At 36.1% G+C, this 23836-nt stretch overlaps 1 protein-coding gene across 17 annotated transcripts in view; it reads right to left on the bottom strand.

Annotated features, from left to right (window-relative positions):
- ANKRD17 (ankyrin repeat domain 17) overlaps positions 1-23836 on the bottom strand; it is a 187593-nt gene that overhangs the window by 93531 nt on the left and 70226 nt on the right. For 10 of the 17 annotated variants that reach the window (XM_051820219.3, XM_051820220.3, XM_051820223.3 and 7 more), the window contains exons 2-3: positions 6973-7126; positions 389-545 (exon numbers count right to left, since the gene is read on the bottom strand). In XM_051820219.3, coding sequence (XP_051676179.2) covers positions 389-545; positions 6973-7126 — 311 coding nt within the window. Of the gene's footprint in view, positions 1-388; positions 546-6972; positions 7127-20768; positions 20905-23836 lie in introns of all 17 variants that reach the window. The other 7 variants (XM_089302645.1, XM_070048034.2, XM_089302646.1 and 4 more) reach the window with 1 other exon arrangement.

The raw sequence follows: 23836 nt of genomic DNA, 5'->3' as shown, positions 1-23836 counted from the left end.
CCTTGCTCGTTAAAATGTTTAGAACTGTCCACATGAACTAGAGGATGTCATTACTAGTAAGAAAGCATTTGAGTTTTTCATTATACATTAAGGAAAATAACAACAAAATTTAAACAAACAAGAAGGCTTTAACAAAATTAACAACTGAGCCTTGCAGTCAAACACTGGTGCTTCTCACCTACTGGATCTTGATAAAGTTACTCTCTTTAGTTTTTCTTCTGCAAAATGGAAGTAAAATAAAATATGCCTTTTAAGTTTTTCCTGAGTATAACTAAGACATGACATGCTAAGTGCATAGCACAACACAAGGCACAAAATAAATTCTCAATGTTATTTATTACTTTGAAGAAAATGGATTTCATACTGACCACATTGAAACTCTACTTACTTGTCCGACTGCCCTGCATTTGCTGTGCTTTCTGCTCTCATACGGGTAAGTGCAGCAGCAGCTTCATCCAACGCACAACTAACAGACGATGTCAACCTCCGGAGCACTTCAGGATCTGCAAACGCTTTACCATCAGCCGTGGATAATTTGCCTATTCCTATTATATTATATTCACACCAATATGGATAAACCCAAAAAGAGAAATAAAGTAAAATTCAAGTTACTTAATCTATACACGATATGTTAATCAATAACCTCCAAATGGTACAGTGAATATATACACTGAGTGCTAGCATCTTTTGGGAAATTGCTCTGCTCCAATTTTCTAAAAATCGTATTCTTCCCATGTAGTTCATAAGTATTTGATTGATCCTTGAACCCTCAGATGCCAGAAAAGGGTCCTTGGCCTATGCTGGGAAAATCAGGAGTTCTCACTTAGACTTTTGCCATATGTTTGAAAAAAGAACCTATGTTCAAAGGCTGCTAAATTAGTAAGATGTGAGTCATAAGCTATTTAGCCACTTTTATCACCACATACAGAAAAAGATTGCCCAAAATAAAATCAACATACAGGAGTGCAGAGAAACACAAAGGAGATATAGTCCTGATAAAATTACTTTAGACTTTCTGATGCCAGTATTCAGCATCATTTCTCTATTTTTTTCTAAATGTTACCTTTGCTTAAGATTTTTGGCTATTAATTGTGGCCAAAAATGGCATTAGAAATTCTAGGATATATATTTTAAATACCCCATAGGAGTATTACCTCTTATTTCAAATTATGTTTATAACTGATTACAAACACTCAAAATTACTCAAAAAGTACCACATATAAAATCTATTCAAAGCAGTATAACATATTCAAAAGCAGAAATGGTTAGTAGCCATTTACATGAAACAAAATTTGTGGCTTTTCCAGCTATCTCTTTAGTAAGCTTACCTCTAACCTTATTATTCTAGCTCAGTACTGCTTAGTACTTCCAGGCCACTTTTCAGCACTATCCATAGTACTTAACAGAAATATAGATGCTGGGACAGGCAATTGGCCTAGCAGATGAAATGCTTATTAGGACACCGACATTCCACATCAGAGTGCCTGGGTTTGATTATTAGTTCTGGTTCCTGATTTCAGCTTTCTGCTAGCGCTGGTCTTGGAAAGCAGCAGTGATGGTTCAAGTGGTTGGGTCCCTGTCACCCATGTGGGAGACCTGAACTGAGTTTCTAGCTCCTGGCTTCAAACCTGGCCAGGGGCCAAAGCAGGCATTTGGGGAGTGAACAACCAGCAAAGAAGGAATCTCTGTCTTTCAAATAAATAAACACACAAAATTAAAACTGAGCTCTCCCTGTTTTTTTGGAAAAAAAAAAAAATTTGACACCCCATTGGCCCAACTAACTAAAAAAAGACCCAAAGCAATAAAATCAGAGATGAAAAAGAAAACGTAACAACAGACGCCACAGAAATAAAAACAATCATCAGAAATTACTACAAGGACTTGCATGCCAGCAAACAGGGAAACCTATCAGAATCCTGGACACATGCAACTTACATAAACTGAACCATGATGACACAGAAAACCTAAACAGACCCATAACTGAGAAAGAAATTGAATCAGTAATAAAGGCCCTCCCAACAAAGAAAATCTCAGGACCAGACAGATTCACTGCTGAATTCTACCAGACATTTAAAGAAGAACTAACTCCAATTCTACTCAAACTATTCAGAACAATCGAAGAAGAGGGAATCCTCCCAAATTCTTTCTATGAAGCCAGCATCACCTTAATTCCTAAGCCGGAAAAAGATGCAGCATTGAAAGAAAATTACAGACCAATATCCCTGATGAACATAGATGCAAAAATCCTCAATAAAATTCTGGCCAATAGAATGCAACAACACATCAGAAAGATCATCCACCCAGACCAAGCGGGATTTATCCCTGGTATGCAGGGATGGTTCAACGTGCGCAAGACAATCAATGTGATACACCACATTAACAGACTGCAGAAGAAAAACCATATGATTATCTCAACAGACGCCGAGAAAGCATTCAATAAAATTCAACACCCTTTCATGATGAAAACTCTAAGCAAATTGGGTATGGAAGGAACATTCCTCAATACAATCAAAGCAATTTATGGAAAACCCACGGCCAACATTCTATTGAATGGGGAAAAGTTGGAAGCATTTCCACTGAGATCTGGTACCAGACAGGGATGCCCACTCTCACCACTGCAATTCAATATAGTTCTGGAAGTTTTAGCCAGAGCCATTAGGCAAGAAAAAGAAATTAAAGGATACAAATTGGGAAGGAAGAACTCAAACTATCCCTCTTTGCAGATGACAGGATTCTTTATTTAGGGGATCCAAAGAACTCTACTAAGAGACTATTGGAACTCATAGAAGAGTCTGGCAAAGTAGCAGAATATAAAATCAATGCGCAAAAATCAACAGCCTTTGTATACACAGGCAATGCCATGGCTGAGGAAGAACTTCTAAGATCAATCTCATTCACAATAGCTACAAAACAATCAAATACCTTGGAATAAACTTAACCAAGGATGTTAAAGATCTCTACGATGAGAATTACAAAAGCTTAAAGAAAGAAATAGAAGAGGATACCAAAATATGGAAAAAATCTTCCATGCTCATGGATTGGAAGAATCAATATCATCAAAATGTCCATTCTCCCAAAAGCAATTTATAGATTCAATGGAATACCAATCAAAATACCAAAGACATTCTTCTCAGATCTGGAAAAAATGATGCTGAAATTCATATGGAGGACCAGGAGACCTCAAATAGCTAAAGCAATCTTGTACAACAAAAACAAAGCCGGAGGCATCACAATACCAGGCTTCAGGACATACTACAGGGCAGAACTTCCATTTTGATGATGACCTCATTTAAATAAGATTAGAGTCAGCGAACTCAAAAGGCTTCCACAGCCTTGGAAACTCATGACTAGAGCCTAGGGAGATTACTGACACCATAAACAAGAGTGTCAAATTGTTAAGTCAACAAGAGGAGTCACTGTGTATTTACTCCTCATGTAGGATCTCTGTCCTTAATGTGTTATTCAATGTGAATTAATGCTATAACTAGTACTCAAACAGTATTTTACACTTTGTGTTTCTGTGTGGGTGCAAACTGTTGAAATCTTTACTTAATATGTACTAAATCGATCTTCTGTATATAAAGATAGCTGAAAATGAATCTTCAAGCCAATGGGAGAGGGAGCAGGAGATGGGATGGTTGCGGGTGGGAGGGAAGTTATGGGGGGGAAAAGCCACTGTAATCCAAAAACTGTACTTTGGAAATTTATATTTATTAAATAAAAGTTTAAAAAAAAAAAAGAAAAAATTAATCTTGATGTGAATGGGATGGAAGAAGGAGTGGGAGATGGGAGGGTTGCAGGTGGGAGGGAAGCTATGGGGGGTAAAAAGCCACTGTAATCCAAAAGCTGTACTTTAGAAATTTATATTTATTAAATAAAAGTTAAAAAAAAACTGAGCCCTCCTATCTATGAGTAACTATTTCAGTAAGCAGCAAGTAGGGTCTAGGCATCCATGTATTTTAAAAGTTCTAAGGTGATTCTGACATACAGGATTAAGAATATATAAATTAAATGTTAGAATAGATATTAGGCTGGCACCGCGGCTCAGTAGGCTAATCCTCTGCCTTGCAGCGCCAGCACACCGGGTTCTAGTCCCAGTCGGGGTGCCGGATTCTATCCCAGTTGCCCCTCTTCCAGGCCAGCTCTCTGCTGTGGCCAGGGAGTGCAGTGGAGGATGGCCCAAGTGCTTGGGCCCTGCACCCCATGGGAGACCAGGAGAAGTACCTGGCTCCTGCCTTCGGACAGGCGTGGTGAGCCGGCCACGGCGGCCATTGGAGGGTGAACCAATGGCAAAGGAAGACCTTTCTCTCTCTCTCTCTCTCTATTCACTCTGCCTGTTAAAAAAAAAAAAAAAAAAAAAAAAAAGGAATAGATATTATACAGCCCTGCTACTCAATATGTGGCACATTGAATAACATATTGTTATAACTTTGGAGTTTGTTAGAAAGGTAGAATCTCAGGTCACAAAATATCCTAATCTAAAATTTAAATTAAAAAAAAAAAAATCTCCAAGTGACTCAAATGAGCACTAAAGTTTAAAAAACAATATTTTAAGCTTTAATTTTAAAATTTGTATTTATTTAATATAAATGCAGAGAGAGAGAGACAGAGAGAGAGAGAGAGAGAGAAACTTGCATATACTGGTTCACTGCACAAATGCCCACAACAGCAAGGGCTGGGCCAGCCTGACACCAGGAGCCAGAACTCAGTCTTATTCTCTGACAATGAGGGTGTAGGAACCCCCCTACCTGAGATATTACCTGCTGCCTCCCAAAGTGCACATTAGCACAAAGCTAGAATCAAGTGCAGAGCCAGGACTCAAACTCAGGCACACTGATATGGGACATGGGCATTTCAAAAAGTATCTTCTCTGTTATGTCAAACACTCACTCCTTATTATAGGTTTCAAATCTGACTAAGACAAAACAGGCTACTCAGTAATAATAAGCATACCTGAATAAGAAAAATATCTTAAAAGAATTACAGGGATTCAATAATATCTTATAAGTTTGTGTTTAAACTTAATAAAAATTAAAAGACAATGGAGCAGCAACTTCAAAGACTGAAGTGGTATTTTAAACTAGAATACTATTCCAAGTCAAAAGAAAGGATTTTGAGACAAAGTTTCAAAAAACTTTACCCCTGGGGCATCTTTCTCAAGAAAGGGTATGGATACCTAAATCTTACTCAATCTCAACATCATAAAAATAAAGTAACCAGACAGTACTACATGATATACAAGCAAATATATAGCACCATGAATGACTATTTTTGTCAAAAACAAAATAACACTAAATCTGGTCAAGTATCTGTTTCTGAATTCTGCTTTATAGAAAACCCAACACACAGAGGTACAACTGTCAACATTCTTAAGTGGGAAAAAAATGACCCAGTTTCTTAGACACTAACAACAACCAAAACAAAGTATACAGGGGTGGGCATTTGGTATAGCAGATAAGACCCTAACTGGGACATACGCACTCCTTATCAGAGTGCCTGGGATGAAGTCCCAGCTCTACTTTCAACTCTGGTTTGGTGCCGTTGCACTCCTTGGGAGGCCACACGTGTTGGCTCCCTACCATCCATATAGGAGACTTAAGGCCCAAGCAGTTGGGTCATTTTCCACTGCTTTCCCAGGTTATTAGCAGGGAGCTGGATGGGAAGTGGAGCGGCCGGGATTTGAACTGGCACCTGGATGGCGCTGCAGATGGAAGCTTAACCTACTACGTGATAGCACCGTCTCCAACATCAGAGTTGTTAAACCATAAAAATTAATGTTCATAGTATATGTGTCTATTTTAGAAAACCTAAGAAAATACATGTTTGTAAATGAACATAGAGATTTAGAGTTATCATCACCTTATGTATAAGGCATATTATCTACATGGTGCTAAACCTTTAGAAACATATATAATCCCTAATTAAAGTACTGTTCTTATGGGGACAACATAATGATGATGATCCACTTTACCAAAAAAATGTAGTGATGACTCACTTTACAAGGTTTTAAAAGACAGTCTGTAACAAAAATGTGAGGAGGAATTATACACAGTCAATTCTTGTTATTCATAGTAGTTGTATTATGTGAAATTCCTGCAAACACTGAATTAATGAATACTGAACCACTGCTCCCATGAGCCATGCAGGAGTAGATTACTTATAAGCCTCTGGCCACAGCATTTTCATTAGTTTAAAGACACCTTATTTAATGTACGTAAGAGCACTTCAGAAAGTTTATGGAAAAACTGAATGAAATGATACATTTATTTTAATGTAAAAATATTTTGAAACCCATAGTTTTTTCATAATGTGCATTTTCCATGAGAAGATCCCACATAACTGATTTATTAACACTGAATTAGCAGCCAACTGTACTATACTTGATATCTGAATAAACCTTATCAAACACAAGTATTTTCTTTTTAAGGCATATCACAGCCTCCTAATGCTTAGGAACACTATTAAGAACACATGACCATTATGCTTACGTTTTAAATAATGAAATCACCAACCAAAACGTAAAAAATGTGGAAAACATGGTACTATTAGACTGCAAAAGGACATTTGCTTATAAAATGAGGGCTGAAACAAGAAGGCAAAATATCACCTTGTTTGACTTCAGCTGAGTACAGAATGACTCAAATTTTTCTCTAATAGTGCATGCCCATGAAACACTGTGAGTACTGAAGTTAGGTTTACAAGCAAATTTTAGCATGTAAGTCCAGAAATAAGAAATTCATAAATGATGAATATCTATAATATTGTAAAAGTTCAACTGTAAAAATCAATTGTAAATAGATTTTACTGATAGTGAAAATTAAGATATGTTTTAATGAAATGCCCAATGTAATTCCCCAGAAAAAAATGAATTAACTTTTATAAATAGTGTTATACTAAATATCAAAGGTCTTTATAATGTGCAATTTAGGCTAATAAGGTAGACACAGGACGTTGCAGAATTTACAGACATACCTGCAGCTTCTAGCAAAGCTTCCAGTCTAGCTTGTGTTTCTGGATCTACTGTCCTGAGGTCTGCACCATCAGCAGTACCTGACAAAAGCAATTTGGAAGCCGTTTCCAGCATTGGATTTTCCAAATCATCCTGATCCAAAATGAAAGATTCCACCTAGAAAACAAATACAAAAAAAAAAAGAAGAAAGGGAGGAATGAAAGGAGAAAGGGAAAGAGGGAAGAGAAATAAACAGAGGAAAAAGGATGGGGAGAGAAAAAAATATTTTAGCATAATTATTAATGATAAATACAATGGAACCCAAAATAAATAATAGGATATTTAAGCCCACTGCTTAACTGAAGAAGAAAATTATGCTTGTAGAAGAATTTAAGAAATTATTACTCATTTGCAATGTAAATTTGTTTACTGAGATATCTGCATTCTTTCCAATCTTAATCTGGCTATGAGGATCTGATGAACTTAATGCTTAGGCTATGAAACCTCTTGCCATTGGCAGAGGACCTAAAACCAGCAGTTTTAAATATTTTGCTTTTAGGATTTATTTACTTATAAAGTACTCAGGTCCCTAGTACTTCACAAGAGGGTTTTAATTCTTGGTATTCACTATATCAGACCATAATATCAAAGAACCACACAATTAAAATCACCACTGATTTAATCAGACGGAAAGAAGTACTGAAAAACTATCCAGACCAGATAAATAACAGCTCCAAAACCCCAATTTGCAGTCAAAATCTTGATTTTAACAATGACAAATAACTGTCATTGTTTTCTTTAATATGACAGCCACACTTCAATCATTTTTGAGAATGCTTCCTAAGTACCAAAGTTTGATAACCAACATGTTTGCTAATTGTGCTTTCTAGCAAAAATAGCATTTTATGAAAAAAAGTAGCTAATTTACTTTATATTTGAAGAGACAGCACACGTGCTTTTCCTCCAAACACTATAATATTGTATGCGGAAGTGTGTTCTGTGTACTGCTCAATTTGTCACAGTGATATTAGGACACACATTCAAAAATGAAGACTTCATAAAGTTAATTTCTATTGCTTCGCTAATGACACTGTTAAAATGAAATTAGCTTTTACATATTGTTTTAACTGCAACTGTATGACAAAAAAGAATATAGTGAGAGAAGTACAGTTTAGTGCCATGCCCTTCACTGAGGGCCAAAGGTTAGCTACTACTGCAACACCTTAATATCATGATGAAAATAGTTCTGACCTCCTGGACACCCTAAATGGTCTCTGGGACTCTTGAGAGGTCCACAGAACATATGTTGAGAACAACTGATAATAAATATGCCAGATTAAATGAAAAAGAAATATAAAGAATTAAGGTTAACAAAATTTGAAGACACAGGGAAAAGATTTGTTTCATTGTTCCTGATTTCAGTGCTACTTACAAACAAGCAATAAAATATATTCTTTTTTGTTGAATGATAAAAATCGGTAATTACTATATACCTATACCAATCACTATCTAGTATGAAATAAGGATTTTTTGTTCACAAATCCAACACTGTAATGTCTAAACCAATTAAAAGTAATTAGTAGGGCTGCTACTGTGGCATAGCAGGTAAAGCTGCTACTTTCAGTGCCAGCATCCCACATGGGTGCCTGTTCGAATCCTGACTGCTCCACTTTGAATCCGGCACCCCATTAATGTGCCTGGGAAAGCAGATGACAGCCCAAGTCCTTGGGCCCCTGCACCAATGTAGGAGACCCAGAAGAATCTCCTGGGTCCTGGCTTAAGATCAGTCACGCTCCGGCCATTGCGGCCATTTGGGGAGTGAACCAGCAGACTGAAGACTCTCTCTCTCTCTCTCTCTGTGACTCTGACTCTCAAATAAATAAGCCCTTAAAAACAAAAAGTAGCAGCTGGCATGCCAGTAAAGTTGCCGCCTGCAGTGCCAGCATCCTACATGGGTGCTGGTTCAGGTCCAGCTGTTCCACTTCCTATCCAGCTATTATGGCCTGGGAAAGCAACAGAAAATGGTCCAAGTCCTTAGGCCTCTGCACCCACATGGAAGACATGGAAGAAGCTCCTGGCTCCTGGCTTCGGATAGGCCCAGCTCTGGCTGTTGTGGCCATTTGGGGAGTAAACCAACAGATGGAAGACCTCTCTCTCCCTCTTTCTCTGTCTCTGCCTCTCTTTTACTTTCAGATAAATAAATAAATCTTTCTTAAAAAAATAACTAGTAACCTTGAACATAATCATGCTTTTGTCTAAAGAGGGGCAACTGGGACAGAATCCGGCGCCCCGCAGGAATAAATTCTTAACTCCGTAACATAAGAAATTATATTGTTCCACCTATCTAGTAACCTGGAATACAAGTACATTTAAACGACACATTTAATATTAAACAAAACTGAAATTTCAAATACAAAGAACACTCTGAAAAAAGTCTACACAAATTTTTTAAGATGTTCATGAAATTTCACAGTATGAGTGGAAACAATCAAAAACAACCTTTAAAATGTCAAGGAGAAAAGAAAAAATACAACAACTTTTGTTTTTAAAGGCAGCAAAGCCATGAAAAATCAAGAATTTTATAAGCTAATTAAGTAAGGTATTATACTTTAGGAAGATTAAAATATAACACTTTATAAAGTAGATTTTTGGGCTTGATTTGGCCAAAACAGGGTATGATTCAAAACTGTATATGTAAAAAAAAAAAAAAAAAAAAAAAAAAAAACACACACACACACACACACAACTTCCTATCTTCAAACATGGTCCAAAAGAAGAGTCTGTCTAAAGAATAGGGTATTTCCCAATGAAATTTTCTTTTTAAGAATCAAGAATCATTCAATCTAATGGGAGACAGTAAAACAAACTAAACAAAGGAAATACATTTAGGTAAAATGAAGACATGAAAAATTAAATAAATTTTGTATACTAAAGTTGTACACAACAAAAGCCCTCAAAGAGCAGTATTTGGATAACTGCAAAATCACAGGAATAGAGAAGTTATTCCAAGGAGACACTGCATACATAAAGAATAATATGAAAAGATTTCAACGGACATAACTAATCTGTATAAGAGAAAGAACGGAGGAATGTTACACTGGCAAGCAGACACAACACTTCCGTATGACAAAACAGATGGTTTACTGTGGGAAGTCAGAGGTTATAAGTTACATCATAAAAACTGTTAAATTTCAATCAAAAGTGACTTTTCTGACATAAAGTCCTCTATGCCATATCGTATAACTAAGTCCAGTGAAAATTAATTTTAAAAGTTGCATTTTGGGGTAGGTGTCACAGCCTGCAATGCCAGCATCCCATATGGGTGCCAGTTTGTGTTCAGGCTGCTCTATTTCTGATCCAGCCCTAAGTCCTGGGAAAAGCAGCAGGATATGGCCCAGATATCTGGGCCCTTGTTATCCTTGTGGGAGCCCCAGGGTAAGCTCCTAGATCCTGGCTTTGGCCTGGACCTGTGCTGTCCATTGCAGCCATCAGGGGAATGAACCAGTAGACAGAAGATTTCTATGTCTCTCTGTAACTCTTTCAAATAAAGACAAATGAATCTTTAAAAAAAGTTGTATTTTAATCCTTCAATGAAGGATACTAAGTATAGAAACATTTGCTCTTATTTACTCCAAATTTCTCTACAAAATTTCTCATGTTGGTTGTTACAGTTCCACTATTCTTTTTTTTTTTTTTTTTTTTTTTTTTTTTACAGGCAGAGTGGACAGTGAGAGAGAGACAGAGAGAGAAAGGTCTTCCTTTGCCGCTGGTTCACCCTCCAATGGCCGCCGCTGCAGCCGGCGCACCGCGCTGATCCTGGCAGGAGCCAGGAGCCAGGTGCTTTTCCTGGTCTCCCATGGGGTGCAGGGCCCAAGCACCTGGGCCATCCTCCACTGCACTCCCTGGCCATAGCAGAGAGCTGGCCTGGAAGAGGGGCAACCGGGACAGAATCCGGCGCCCCAACCGGGACTAGAACCCGGTGTGCCGGCGCCGCAAGGTGGAGGATTAGCCTATTGAGCCACGGCGCCGGCTCAGTTCCACTATTCTTAAAATATACAACACTTGTTAACTTAAAAAACAGCAATTTAAAATGACTACGAAATTCTAAAAAGGGGTGGGGTACAGTGGTTAAGATGCCTATGGTCCCAAATCAGAGTGCCTAGGTTCAAGTCTCAGCTCCAGCCCTAGCTCTCGATCTCATTCCAACTTCCTGCTAATGTATACCCGAGGAGGCAGCAATCCATGCCCAAAGAGGTTGGGTTCCTGTCACTCAAGAGGGATATCTGGATTGAGTTGACCATGGCCAAACCCCAGATGTTGCAAGTTTCTGAAATTTTAACCTGCAGATGCGTGTTCTCTACTATTTAAATAAATTAAAATTTTTAAGCGGGGAAGGATATAAGTAAGAATGGTAACTAATATTTTTCCGCCATTCCCAGTTCAAGATCAATGAACCTGTATCTAATTTCAAGGACACTATCAGGATCTGAAGATCTAGGTACCAGTACTGCCATCAGCTGCTACCTGTGTGACTTAACCAAGTCCCCCAGCCATTTCTGGGCACTTATTTGTTTCATAAATTTATTACATGTGATTATATGTATTCACTGTCTTTCTAAGCTTCATGAAAACAGAAAATTTGTTTACTAATGTAAGTTTGGCTTGCTGATGAACAACCAGCAACTGTCTTTAACATACTGTCAGGATGCAAACTGAGTAAATAAAAAAGAGAGGGAGACCGAGAGAGGAGTCTTCCATCTGCTGGTTCACTCCCCAAATGGCCACAATAGCTGGAGCTGGGCTGATTCGAAGCCAGGAGCTTCTTCCAGGTCTCCCACATAGGTGCAGGGCCCCAAGCACCTAGGTCATCTTCCACTGTTTCCTAGGCCATCAGCAGAGAGCTGGATTGGAAGTGGAGCAACTGGGAACTGCACCAATATGGGATGCTGGCGCCGTAGGCAATAATGCTGGCCCCTCTTTTCAGATTCTATTTCTCATTTATTTGGAGAAGAGACGGGTAAACATAATTTTACTTTATCTTATTTTTATCTTATAGGAGATACAGAAAAAACTTATATTTGGTAGAAGTAGTGGCAGAATGCTATCTTCACTGATTTATGAAACACAAACATAGCTTTTAGAAACAACGCCCAGGGGCCAGCACTGTGGTGCAGTGGGTTAATGCCCTGGCGTGAAGTGCCAGCATCTCATATGCATGCCAGTTTGAGACCTGGCTGTTCCACTTCTGACCCTGCTCTCCGCTATGGCCTGGGAAGGCTGTAGAGGATGGCCCAAGTCCTTGGACCCCAGCACCCGTGTGGGAGACCCGGAAGAAGCTCCTGGCTCCTGGCTTCGCACTGGCGCAGCTCCGGCCATTGTGGCCAATTGGGGAGTGAACCAGTGAATGGAAGACCTCTCTCTGCCTCTTCTCTCTGTGTGTAACTCTGACTTTCAAATAAATAAATAGATCTTTTAAAAAAAATTACAAAAAAACATGGCAAATACAAAAATAAGATAAATCAGTGTTTGTCAACACAGACACTACTGACATTTTAGATAATTCTCTGTTGCTGAGGGTTGTCCTATGCATTTTAGAATATTTAGCAGCATCTCTGGCCTCCATTTACTAGATGCCAGTGGCAAAACCCCGCCTCAGGTTGTGACAATCAAAATATTTCCAAACACTGGCAGACGTTCTCTGGGAAGAGAAAAGAAAAAGTAACCACCAAAGAAACCTTGGTGGGGGAGAGGTAGGGGACACAGAGGAGGTTGAGAACCATTGAGTTCAACAGAGGCAAAGGGGAGCACATATTCAGCCTGAAGATTAAGGCACTGGCAACCCCTATCAGAGTGTCCATATCAGCACCTCTGGTTCCTGATTTCAACTTCCTGCTGCTAATGCAGACTCTGGGAGGCAATTATGATGACCCAAGTAATTAGGTACTTGTGGGAGACCTGGACTGAGTTTCAAGCTTGTGCCTTTTCCTGGCCCATCCACAACTATTGAGGCATTGGGGGACTGAACTCAGGATGGGAGCACTCTTTGCCTGTCAAATAATATTTTTAATTAAAACAAACAAACAAACAAGGGCTGGCACTGTGGTATAGCCAGTAAAGCAGCTGCTTGGAGTAATGGCATTACATAGGGGCACCAGTTCGAGTCCCGGCTGCTCCCCTTCCAATCTAGCTCTCTGCTATGGAAGACTCTTTCAAATAAATAAATAAATCTTTTTTTTTTCTTAAAAAGCAAATAGGCAATCTACATAATGGAACATTGTACAGTGCAATTGATTGCTTTTTTCAATCAAGTAGAATAGTAGCAAATAAATATTCTAAAGAGACTAGAGAAACATAACCAGCAAAATAATACAGATCTTATTTGAATGTTGATTCGAATAATCAACTGAAAAAACAGCATTTTTGAGGCAAGTGAAGAAACCTAAATGTATGTACTGGGTATTAGGTAATACAAGGGAATGACTGTCTAAGAAAAATGTCTTTATCATTTAGGCATGCACATTATATCTTGTAGTAATAGTACTAGGAATTAGTACTAGTAATTGAGGCAAACAAATCTGTGTAGTTAATAATAATGTTGAATTTGAGAGAAAGAAATATAGAGACTTCTTTATATTATGCTTTGGTACACTTTAAATCTTCAATTTTGAAAGACTAAAGGTGATGTTTCACCACCTCAGGGGATGTTTTTATGGAAAAAAAACCCCTATATTTAATAGTAATACTATTTAGATGTCTAAAGTAAATAAACACCCTTTCACTTTTTCCTCAAAGTAAACCTAACTTAATACAAACATTTACAATGAACAACAACATCTTCTAACAATGGTCAGGGCTGAATGAATTTGTTTATGCCATTATTGGTATTCCCAATCCTTCTACATTTCAAAAGAGAAAGTCACATGGAAATTTGTATCTGCATGATTAATTGGACCAACTATGAACATTATATTTCAAGCTAACTCCTCTCAAAATATTTACTAGTATGGCCATATAGTAAAGAACAGTCCATTTTGTAGTTTAAAAATGGATTTATTACAAAGGATAAGAAAACTACATTTTGACTACCTAGACATTACAGATACACATTCTGTTTGAAGAAATTATCTACCATCAACTACATACTCTGCGCAAAAGCAAGAGGCTACTCATTGGATAATAGAAATACAATAATCATTTGGTTAACAATGTTTTTAATAAATGTTAATATAGAGGAAAAATTATATGCAAACATCTGTCAAACAAGTTGGAAAAAACCACTAACTAGATACTAAAACAGTATGCAGAGGAGGGCGAAAAAAATTCTGAATGATGGTGGTAAAAGGAATGATGGTTTAGGAATACCTTTCAATACTGCTATACTGAATAATTCAGATTTTATATTATAAGCCCTACTGAAAGACTTGTGGCAAATAATCACTATTTTAGAAAGTAACTGAAGATCACATGAAAGATGGTTTTGGATAGAAATGACACCAGAGACAAACTAATTAGGAATGTACTTACTATCTTAAATACAAGATTATGTGAGGGAAGGAAGCAATCTCTGAGATTAAAGATACTTTTATAAAGTTAGGAAGCTTGAGGGTAGGAGCTGCAGTGAGGATGTGTTTGGCACACCAAGCTTCTTGGGACACCCACACATCCCACATTGGAGTGTGTGAGATCACTCCCAATGTGTACCCTAGGAGGCAGCAGGTGATGACTAAAATACTTGGGTCTTTGCCATCCACCTGGGAGACCCAGATTGAGTTCCCCATTTCTGGCTTTGGCTTGGCCTACTCCCAACTATTGTGGGCATTTGGGAAGTGATTCAGTAGATTTTTTCTGTCTCTGACTCCTTCTCTTTCAATTAAATAAAATTTAAAAAAAAATTTAGAATGCTGGCAACCCAAATGCATGGACTTGTTGGTGTTCAACGATCTCTGTTCCCCTCTCACCCAAACACCAATTCATCACAGTTTTTGCTATTCTGAAAACTATTTTGCCCATTTATCACTGAATTTCAAGCAAGTAATCTTAACTTTAAATTGATAATCTTATTTCGAGAAAGGTAATCTCAATCTATATTGAGTTACAAGTGCTTTTAGAACAACTCAGAATTCCTAACTTGCTCCAGAAAAAGAAGTATCTTCAAAGTCTGCCATACTTAAAAATTTAAGGCCTCTTAAAAAAATCCAGTAAATGCAAAAAAATAAAAAATAAAAAAATTCTCCAAAAAATGCTTATAATGAAGTTTGTATATTTTTTTTCAAAGTTAGTAAGGACCAGTATTTAACTCTTATAATCAAATTCATCATTTAAATGATATAAAATGGGTTTACAGACAGATCCATAATTCCATAATACTATTTCAGCTACAAAAAATAAAAGCGGGGGACTGGTACTGTGGTGTGGTAGGCTAGGCCTCTGCCTGAGGTGCCAGCATCCCATATAGGCTCCGGTTCCAGCTGCTCGAGTTCCAATGCAGTTCTCTGCTACTGCCTGGAAAAGCAGTGGAGGATGGCCCAAGCACCAGGGCCTCTGCACCTGTGTGGGAGACCTGGAAGAAATTCCTGGCTCCTGGCTTTGGATCTGCTCAGTTTGGCTGTTGTAGCCATTCAGGGAATGAACCAGCAGATGGAAGACTTCTCTCTCTCTGGCTCTCAAGTAAATAAATAAGTAAGTCTTTAAAAAATAAAATAAAATAAAATAAAATAAAAGCCCATGGTGAATGTTTTAGGCTAGCAGTTACTACGCTGATTAGGATGCCAGTACCCACTATCAAAGTGCTCTGAGTCCTGGTCTTGCTCCTTATTATAGCTTCCTGTTAATATACTCCCACAGAGATATCAAGTGATGGCTGACGTCTCTGCAATCCACCCGCAAAATTTGGACTGAATTCTCAGGTCCTGGCTTTGGCCTGGCCCTACCCCAGCAATTGCAGGCATTTGTGGGAGTGAACCAACAGATGGAAGCTCCTTCTCTCTGCCCTTGCCTCTTGAATAAAAACAAACAAAAGCTCATTAGAAACAACTGGACTTCAGGTTGCACTGAATGACTTAACTCAGATGTCATTTGTAATATTCCAAATCATGGTCAATATAAACATAATTTAAGAAAATAACAGTTTTTATTCATGATATTACTTATCATTATGAAAATCCTTTGAATAAAAAAAAACTAAAAGACTACATATAAAAAGTAGTTACAAAACTTAGAAAAACTAACTTGAATCTGTGATAATTTTATGACAGTGATGGAATAAGTTCCAAAAAGTTCACATGATGTCTAATAAATAATAGTCATAATCAGCCAGTCATCACAATTCATTCTCTTCTGCACACAGCTCTGACACCTAATAGATATTCCTTTGCTTTCTATTTTTATAGTCTTAAATAAGAGAAAACATCTAAAACCTATAATTGTTAAAGAAAAGTAAATTATTCCAAATTTATGTAACTTGAATAATTTTTTATATATCTAAAGATAAACTTCAGTAAAGTCACTGGGTACTCATCTAGATTGAAATTTTTCTCAAAGATGAAATAAAAACTCAAAAGACTTATAAAAAGAGCATCAATGAACAGTATGATTCACTATTATATTGAGATTAAAGTAAATAAAACTAAAGTGAACCAAAAAAGTACATTTATTTTTTTAAAAAGCATTTATTTATTCCTATAATTCCATACCCATCTATGCATCTAACAGGTATCAGTCAAGTACCTACTATGATCTAGGAATGTGCTAAGAATTAGTTATATAAGGCTAACACAACCTTGCTCCACAGAACTTACACAAAACATTGTGTAATATTACTTCCATTTTCACACTTCAAAATGCTAATCCGCCTACAACAAATCTGTATAAAATTAACATAAGAATTCAACATGAAATTTTTATCAATAGTGCTAAGCTTTATAAAGTGGAAAATCATGATTATTGAAAGACAAAAATCCTATGAAATTCCTAAATTTACAGTTTATTGGCCTATTTTTCTGTAACAGAAGTAAAGATATGGATTATTTAAAAAATTCTCCCCAAACTCTACATCAACAGTAGGATTCAGTAGTAGTATGCAATTTAGTTATAATTGAGCCTGTTTCTGGTATTATTATTATTCACCACTTACCACAGAGAAAGCTTCAGAACATAATGATTCACATGAGATGGTTTTAAAACACAAATACAGATATACATACATCTACACTTACATTTCACAAAATATGTAATCATAAACCTGGTGAAATTTCAAAATTTTAATAACATAAAATCTAGAAAGATTCAAGGGTGGTGGTGAAGGGGTCTATTAAGAGAACAAAAAATCAGACTGATTTCTAAATGCCAAGAGATAATATGCAATTAAAAATTCTAAAAGTTTTTTCAAAATGAAATTCTCAATTACAGAATAAATAGTACTTTTTTATGTATATAAGGACTTTGTTTGGGCCCCTACCATCCATGTGGAAGACCCAGCTGAAGCCCCTGGCTCCTGGCTTCAGCTTGGATCAGCACTGATGGTTACAGCTGTCTAGGGAGTAAACTGGCAGAAGGAAGATTTATGGTCACCTTCTCCACTCTCCCCCCAGCTCAACTCTTTCAAATAAATAAATCTTTGTTAAGAAAAATATGAGAAGCTCTAGCCTCAACATCCCATATGAGCACCGGTTCCAGTCCCAGTTACTCCACTTCTTACCCAGCTCTCTGCTAGAGCCTGGGAAAGCAGCAGAAGATGGCCCAAGTCCTTATGCCCCTGCACCCACGTGGGAGACTTGGAAGAAGCTCCTGGCTTTGGATCAGCCCAGCTCTGGCCGTTGCAGCCATCTGGAGAGTGAACCAGCAGATGGAATACCTTTCTCTCTCTCTCTCTCTCTCTCTGCCTCTATGTAACTCTGCCTTTCCAATAAATAAATACATCTTAAAAAAAAAAATGAAAGCCATGAGTGAAATGAAATATCCAAAAGAAAAAAACAATTGGTTACAATAGTTTAATTCAATTTAATACCTATAGAATAACAGGAATAAGATACAGTTACCAAACTAGAAATGAAAAAACAAAAACAAAAACAAAAACAAAAACTCAGTAAATTCAGTTAAAGGCAAGAAACAAATGGAGGATTCCTAACAAAAAAGAAAATTTTTAAATTTAAAAAGAAAAAGACTAAAAGGCCAAGTTAACAACTTGAAAAAAGTGGAACAACTCTCTAACAACAGAGATTAGCTTAAAAAAAAAAAAAAAAACAACTGAACTAAATGTTATTATAACACAGATAACTTTCTAGTCATCAAAGTTGTATATTACAAAAAACTGCTGCAATTTCAAAAATTATTATATCAAAATAAATTCATTTTTAATTTCCAGGTGTCCATGAACTTATTCACTGAATACAAAACTGGAAAATCCATAATTTAGTCAGAAACTTTCTATATATCTATCTCAGAAAAGGTAAAGCAAGTAGATTAAGCAAGGATAATAAAGGAATCAGAAATAGAATTAACTTGTAATACTTATATTTTATAGTAAAATGCAAATTTAACATATAATAAAGAGATTACAGTCTGTAATTTCAACCAAACATCTGACTATATCTTAACCATAAAGAAAAAACCTCAACAAAATTTAAAAAGGATTTATACTGGGGTGGGAGCTGTGGTATGGCAGGGTAAAACTCCGCCTGCCATGCGGGCATCCAATATGGATGCAACTTCAAGTCCCAGCTGCTCTATTTTTTCAATCCAGCTCCCTGCTGGTGGCCTGGGAATGCAGTGTAAGGTGGCTAAAGTGCTAGGCCCCTTCTCCCACCTGGGAGACAAGGTAGAAGCTCCTGGCTCCTGGCTTTAGATTGCTCCAGCCTCAGCCATTGTAGCCATTTGGGGAGTGAAGCAGCAGATGGAAAGCCTCTCTCTCTCTCCCTCTCTCCCTCTCTCCCTCTCTCTCTCTCTCTCTCTCTCTCTCTGTAACTCTGACTCTCAAATGAATCTTAAAAATAAATAAAAAGCTCCTACCATAACAAAAGGATTCATACAAGATTACATTCTTAACAAATAATGCTAAAAGCAATTAAAAATGAACGATAAAAGGATGATCATCTACCTGATAATTTAAAAAGACTTAAAATTTAATTAACTCTCAGAATACATAGAAAATAGAAATAAAATTTTGAGCACATCATTTTCTTCGTAATTTGGCCATTGCAGTCCACAAAGAAAAATTTAGAGCTTTAAATTCATTAAAATCCAATAAATATTTAAAACAAATAAATGGATTTAAAAATAAAACACTAAAATAAAATACCAATAAAATTAATAATAAAAATAGAAATGGAGAAATTGAGAAAAGATGCACGCTTAATGTAATAAAATCAAAAACTGTTCCTTGGGTAAGTCTAGCAAAAAGATACAATCCTTAGTAAATATTATAGAAATTAAGACAAAGAGGACTCTATACAAGAAGTTATTAAAATTATAAAACTAAGTACAACTATAAATCAGTAAATGTAAAAGTCTAAACAAAATGGCTAGTTTTATAGAAAAAGGAGATAGCAAAATTAACTCAAGAAAACACAGGACACCTCAATAGAATATGCCCACTGAAGAAATCTTAAAGGTAGGCAGAGATCTAACTTTCAAAACACTACTGAACTCAAATGGATTTAGATATAATTTCTATTAAGGAAGCTGATATTTAAGAACACAGCATTTTTTATTTTCAAAGCCCAGAAAATAAGTCTCCTTTAATATAAACCATAAACCACCCTATAAATAAAACCAAACATAAATAAGAAAATATGTAAATAAAACAAATCAATAACAAATTAAATTCAGAAGCAGTATAAAAGAATAGCATAAGACAACTGCAAGAAAGGGAATAAAAGGAAACAATAAGGAGCAGAATTAATTGTACATGTAAACAGTGATTTTTCCCCTGATTGTAATGCTTTGCTCAATGCTTTCTTTCTTTGGGTCTTAGTTTATATTGTATGTTTCCAAATGACATTATCTGAGGAGGTTCTTTCTTCATCTTCCTGCCATCCCAGCCACCTTCTTTATTTTCTCCATAGTACTATTATAACCAGGAATTATCGTATTCTTGGATATTTTCTTATTATCTTTTTTCTCCATTAAAGAACCCTTCAGACCTATCTAAGTAACTGTGTTACAGTGACAACTATGTTATTAACAATATGTGGCAAGGTTCTTGGCACAATGCAATATACAAATAAATATTTGTTGAAAACTGAAAATAAAACATATTATTACCAACATTAGTAAACGTGTCAGTGTAATTCACCATATTTAAATAAGAGGTGAAAAAATTTTTTTACCAACAAAAGTACATGATTAGATATAATTCCCATTACCATGTAATTAATCACCATGTAATTAAATCAGGAACAAGATGCCAAAATCAGAACTAGTAGTGAACAGTTCTGGAAACTTAATTAATGCAGTAAGACCAGAACAAAGCAAACTAAAACAACTAAAACCCCAAAAAACCTCTAGAAGTGTAAATACCAAAAAAGGAAATGATAAAATGCCATCATTTGCAAAAAACATAATCGTCCCTCTAGAAAACTCCAAGAAAATAAACTAAAAACTAAATCAATGACAAGATCAACTTAAAAAATCAATAACCTTCCTGAATACCAGAAACAACTCATTAAAAAATAAAATGGAAGATGTAATTCACAGTAACAGCAAAAACTAAGAAAAAACTAGGAATATACCTAACAAGAAAAGTGTAAGACCTACATGAAAAAAACTATTAAACTTTACTAAAGGACATAAAAAGAACACCTGAAGAAATGGAGAGGCATACCATGTTCCTGGATGGGAAGATTCAATAGTGTAAAGATGTCAATTCTCCCCAAATTAATCTGTAAATTCAATGCACTTCCAATCAAAATCCCAAAGGGATTTTTAATGGAACTTGACATGTTGACTCTAAAGTTCATCTGGAAGAGAAAATACACAGAATTGCCAAAAAATTTTTTGAAAAGACAACAGGGAGAGATGCACTACCAGATGTCAAATATAATATAAAATGACAATAACTAAAACAGTGGAATACTGATTCAAATATATATATATACATACATACATATATATATATACATATATTTCTATATTCGGGACTTTAAAAATCGGATAAGGATTGTACTTCAAATCAATGGGGTGGGGGAGACATACTGTTGAACGAATTATTTTGGAAAAATGGCAATGAAACTAGGAAAAAAGTCCTTACTATAGAATAACAAAAAATTTCCAGATGAATTAAAAGCTACTAGAAATATAAATAAAATTTAGTAGCAGAACAGAATAAACTAAATGGCCATAATACTTTGAACAAGAAGGCTTTTTTGAAAGACACAAAACCTAAAAGCTAGGAAAAGAAAAGACTGATAGATTTTAACAGTGTAAAAGTAAAAACCCAAGGATGCTATGAAATAAAACTGACACACTAGGAGAAAATATTACAAAATAAAATGTATATACTCCAAAGAGAATTATAAGGAAAATTTAAAAGTCCAGTAAGAAAAAGAAAAACACCACAATGGTCAAAATCTCATGAACAGGTAATTTAGAGGAGAAATACAAATGGCCAATACATATGTTCAACTTTGCAGGGCAATCAGATTAATATTAAAATGAAGTATGATTTTCACCCACTGACAGTATCTCAAGTTTTGGAGGAAACTTTGGTAGTATCTAAAACAATACTTTAAATTTCTAGAAATTTAGTCCAAAATATTTGCACATAATAGAAAAATGATAAATAACCCCTATGACCATCAATAGAATAAACTGTATATAGATAAATAAAGCAGATCTATTCTATAGACCTCACTGTATTCGCCTTGCTCATTCTGTATGGATAAACCCACATCATTCACAATGGAAAACATACAACGGTATTAATGAGGGGATTTTATCTTATTGCTTAGTCTATACCTCTCTATCATCATTCACCTTAAAAAAAAAAAAAGACCAAGTAGTTTTCTGTTGTGATTTTAGTAAATAACTAAGGGGGCATTGAAGAACTTTTTTTGGCTTTTCAAAAAAACCAAAAATCACCCAATCATTCTGATTATTTCCAGCAAAAATTCCAAGAGAACTTTCATAACAACTTGTACTGTTTTAAGATACACAGGATTAACTTGCTGGTATTTTCATTTGAAAATTTTTCAGTATTTTCTTAACAAAAGTTTTAAACTTAGACAAAGTTCAAATTATCTTTTATGTTTACTACTGCATATGGATCTTCTCTAGATTTTCTGTATTTTATTCTGTTAATGAATGCTAATCTTTTCCTCAGTACCACACTGTTTTGATTAGTAAAGCTTTAGAATACATCTTGAAACCCTTCAATCAAGTTCTTGTTTTTCAAGATTGTTTTTTGTTTGGGGCCAGTGTCCCCCGATGGGCATTGGTTCAAGTCCGGCTGCTCCATTTCTGATCCAGCTCCTTGCTAACGCACCTGGGAAACCAGCAGAAGAAGGTCCAAGTGCTTGGATCCCTGCACCCACGCTGGGGACCCAGAAGAAGCTCCTTGCCTCCTGGCTTCAGACTGAACCAACAGATGGAAGCTCTCTCTCTCTCTCTCTCCTTTTCTGTAACTCTGCCTTTCAAATAAATAAATAAATCTTTATTAAAAAAAAAAACTGCTTTGGTTCTATCAATCTCAACAACAAAAAGTCTGATAGGATTTTGAAAAGGATTATGTTGAATGTACAGGTCATTTAAGGGGTGCAAGGGCACTGATATCTTTTTCAATTCATGCACACACTATATATGTTTTCATTAATTAAGGTCATCTTTGATTTCTCTAATGAATTTTTAAAGCTTTCAGCAGATCACCTATATTTATACTTTATTAGATTTACCTCAAAGTATTACATTTTTAGTGCTGTTGTTATGCATACTTTTTAAAAATTCCACTTTCCAAATGTTCCTTTCCATCAGAAATGAGGCCTTAGGCAGGCGCCATGGCTCACTTGGTTAATCCTCCGCCTGCGACGCCAGCATCCCATGTGGGCGCCAGGTTCTAATCCCGGTTGCTTCTCTTCCAGTCCAGCTCTCTGCTGTGGCCCAGGAGGGCAGTGGAGGATGGCCCAAGCACTTGGGCCCCTGCACCCACATGGGAGACCAGGAAGAAGCACCTGGTTCCTGGATTTGGATCAGTGCAGCACTGACCGTAGCAGCCATTTGGGGAGTGAACCAATGGAAGGGAGACCTTTCTCTCTGTCTCTCCCTCTATCTATATCTCTACCTGTCAAATTAAAAAAAAAAAAAGAAAAAGAAAAAAGAAAGAAATGAGGCCTTACTAAAACCCTTAATTAGTTCTAATAATTTTTGTACACTCCATATTTTGTATATATACAATTACGCCATCTGCTAGAAAAGATGTTTTCTTTCTTTCCAGTCTTTGTCTTTTTAAAATTTTAACTTGCCTCCACTACTATGCTAAGAATGATGAGAGCAGACAACATATTCTCAATCACTGGAGCAAAACACTCAGTGTTATTATTAAATATAATATTGGCTATGTTCTTTATAAATGTCCCTTTTCAGTTTAAGGAAGTTCTTTCAAATTCCCAATTTGCTGAGAATTATTCTGTCAATAAATATTGAATTTTGTAAAGTTCTTTACTTGCATCAGTTGAGATTACAAAATAATATTTTTCTTGAGTGTGTTAATAAAAAATTCAAACTATTAAACCAACCTTACCCTCCTCAGATATATACACTATTTGGTCATGTGGTATTATGTTGACATATTGCTGGTTTGCCTGCTATTATTTGTATCTATGTTCATGATATATACTGACTTACACGCCTTATACTCAATACTCAGCAGATCTCATAAGTGGGAATATGATCCCTCAA

This window comes from Oryctolagus cuniculus, chromosome 8, assembly GCF_051225735.1.
Source record: "Oryctolagus cuniculus isolate XC-2025 breed Fujian yellow rabbit chromosome 8, ASM5122573v1, whole genome shotgun sequence".
In the NCBI taxonomy this organism is placed as follows: domain Eukaryota; kingdom Metazoa; phylum Chordata; class Mammalia; order Lagomorpha; family Leporidae; genus Oryctolagus; species Oryctolagus cuniculus.
The sequence above is the reverse complement of the archived record's forward strand: the minus strand, read 5'-3'. Positions and strand labels throughout refer to the sequence as shown.